The 2997-nt window shown below is 53.0% G+C and overlaps 1 protein-coding gene across 1 annotated transcript; it reads left to right on the forward strand.

The window, feature by feature from the left end:
* The first annotated feature begins 2135 nt into the window (after nt 1-2135).
* LOC122110228 (paired-like homeodomain transcription factor LEUTX) lies at nt 2136-2774 on the forward strand. The gene has a single exon (XM_042682726.1). It carries the CDS (start codon nt 2136-2138, stop codon nt 2772-2774), a length of 639 nt encoding a protein of 212 aa, XP_042538660.1.
* The last annotated feature ends 223 nt before the right edge of the window (nt 2775-2997 follow it).

Genomic DNA, 2997 nt, shown 5'->3' on the forward strand with positions numbered 1-2997 from the left:
TCGGAGTCTATACTGGGGGTCCCCGGTTCTTTGACTGGACACCCACCTTCACATGTGTAGAACCAGAACCCATGAGCCTTTGCTCCAAACAGCAAAAGAACAACAACGATCCATCACTAGGAAAAGAAAAACGGTGGGAAGTTGTGAGTGAATAAAGCAGTGGGAGAACTCGAACAGGGCTGAGAGCGACGGAGCTCCAGCCATCGGGAGCCCCGAGCGCCAGGCAGGAACTCGGAAAGGCCAGGCCCTTTTATCCCCAGCGCTGATGGCGGCCCTGCTCTCGGGAAGTGTGTAGGGCGACAACGGCACCAGTGCTGTTTTGTGCACACATTTGTAACAGTATGAACAGGTTACATTGGTTTTAGTCATGGTATTTTACAGAAACTAGACCTTTCTGGTCGAAGAAAATGGAAGGCAAGGTGGATCTTAACAAAACATAAAGCATAAACGTAAGAATATTTCTGTAGGTTTAAAAATAATGCAGATTTTAGTGAGAGAAAGAGACAGACAGACAGACAGACAGAGAGAGAGAGAGAGAACAACAAAAGTACCAAGTCCTTAATTCAGGTCCTGGTACCAGCATATGCACCCTTTAAAAATAATAGAGAGAAAGTAAGAAGGAAAATCCCACCCTTTCTAGCGGGGCCACAAGCAAAGGAGAGCAGCCCCCTTCAGGAAGATTCATGGAGGCTGGCAGCCTCCAAAGTCTCCATGGCCTAAGGTCACAGAACTAGGAGCCTGAGGCTTGTGAAGTCTCCACTGTCCAGGGCCTGTGGGCTGCCCACCAGCAGACTGCTGACTGCCCCACAGGCCTCCCACCTCCACCCAAAACCCCTGACCCGGTCCGCCCACAATCCCACAGTCCCCGGCGAGGGGACTACGTCCTGGCCCAGAATTCCACAGGGGAGCTCTGTAGACCATTCAGCACAGACACAAAGAAGGGGCCCTCTCCCCCTCCCCTGCCTAAACTATAATCCCTGCTGTTTGGGAATCAGAGACCAGGAGGAGGATGGATCAAGGCTGGCACAGGTTTAAAAAAAAAAGCATGAATCTATGCCAGCCAACAAGAGCCTACTACTCGGGAGGCTGAGATTTGAGAGTCGAGGTTCCAAGCCTGCCCACGTAAGAACGTCCATGAAACTTATCTCCGATGAACCAGCAAAAAGCCACAAGCAGAACAATGGTTCATGGTGGAGAGCTAGGCTTGAGTGAAAATAAGCACAAGGACAGCGCCAAAGCCCTGAGTTCAAGATTCATAACCGACACACACACACACACACACACACACACACACACACACACACACACACACACACACACGTCAATCCAATGTCTGACCCTGGGCTCTTCCACAACCACCACAAGGCACAAGGCCAGGCTGTGTACAGATTCCAGCTCACCTGCCTGGGAGGCCTTAGCTCTCTGTAGCCAGGGAAGGGCAGGGCGGGGCAGCGGCTGCAGGTCGGGGCTGCAGGGGAGAGGCCTTGAAGGCCACTGGCATCCTCCTTGGCCAGCCTTGGGAGCCAGGGACCAATACCAATCACAGGCGGCCTGTAGCCCAGTTGGAGAGGTTTGATTTAAGGGTGTAGGGATAAAGTATGACCCCGTCCTGTGTTGGGACTCACACCTTATTATCCTAGCTACACAGGAGACTGAGACCTGAGTATCAGGGTTCAATGCCAGCCAGGGCAGGAAAGGCCTTGAGACTCTTATCTCTTAGGAATGACCAAAAAGCCGGAAGTGGTGCTGTGGCTGAAGTGGTAGAGTGCTAACCTTGAGCAAAACAGCTCAGGGCCAGCGCCCTGGCCCTGAGTTCAAACCTGAGGACCAGCAAGGAAAAAAATATATGCATATATATATATATATATACATACATACATATATATATATATATTTCTCCTCCCATTTCTACAGGAACAAATAAGTCCGACAAGTGAATAAAGAAGAATGGAGGAGCCACGCAGTCTAGACAAATAGCTGGGAGGGAGCTGAAGGGTGGGTAAGAGATTGGGGAGGGTCCGGAAGGGTGGAGTCCACCATCTTGCTTAAATTCGGCCTTCCCAGGCACCGGGGCATTCGAACTCTGAGCTCCCGCAGAACTCACCTGGCTGGCAGAGCAGGTGCCCTGAGGCTCCATGGCAGACCAGGCGCGAGCCTCTCGCCGGAGGCGCACGAGGTTCACCGAGTACCAGCTGTGCGAGCTGACCGCGTACTTCACCATCACCCATTGCCCCAAGTGGAAGGAGCTTCAGGAGCTGGCCTCCAGGCTGCAGCTGGACTCGTCTGTGGTGAGGGCTTGGTTTAAGAACCAGGTGGTCAAGTTGAAGAAGCAGCAGCAAGCCGGATCTTCGCCCATGTCATCTCCAGCAGCCTCCCCTGGCCAGGCCACCACCGAGGCCTGGGTCCCTGGGGCCACCGCCCTCAGCCCCCAGCTGCCTTCCGAAAGTGGGGACCACCAAGGCCCACAAAGGCCCCAGGAGTCTGCAGTGCCTGCCGTCCCCGGACTCCCTGTCTCGCCACCATCTCAGTCCCTCGAGGCTTTGGAGGTGCCCTGGACAGATCCCCTCCCCTGCAGCACAGAAGAGCTTGTCCACATCTACACCACGTCTGAGGAAGAAGACTTCTCCAGCCTAGAGAAGTATCTTTTTGGGGAATCAGAATCCCTAGACCTGCACATCCCCGACACGAAGTCAGACAGCTCCACGCCCGAGCCCTGCGTATGCACCACCCTCCATGCGTACGTGACCCCTTCCATTCCTGCAAGAGCCAAGTGAACCTCACCCCTGTCCCGCAACAACAACAACAACAACAAAGCGCACAAAAGCACGCATTGACCAGGCATAAAGTTACACAATGGCCTGAACTGTCGTCTTGGGGTGCACTGATAACTCTTCTGCTGTGGCCACAAAAAAAAAAAACAAACCTTTCTGTTAATTTCTTCATTGGAAAACAAAGTTCAGGGAGTTCCCAAGAACTCCCTGAATCAGTATGTATAAT

The sequence above is a fragment of the Dipodomys spectabilis genome, unplaced genomic scaffold (genome assembly GCF_019054845.1).
Source record: "Dipodomys spectabilis isolate Male_0828 unplaced genomic scaffold, ASM1905484v1 ptg000076l, whole genome shotgun sequence".
Taxonomy (NCBI): domain Eukaryota; kingdom Metazoa; phylum Chordata; class Mammalia; order Rodentia; family Heteromyidae; genus Dipodomys; species Dipodomys spectabilis.

Coding starts and splice junctions, on each gene's coding strand:
- LOC122110228 (XM_042682726.1), top strand. CDS start 2,136: ATGGCAGACCAGGCGCGAGCCTCTCGCCGGAGGCGCACGAGGTTCACC.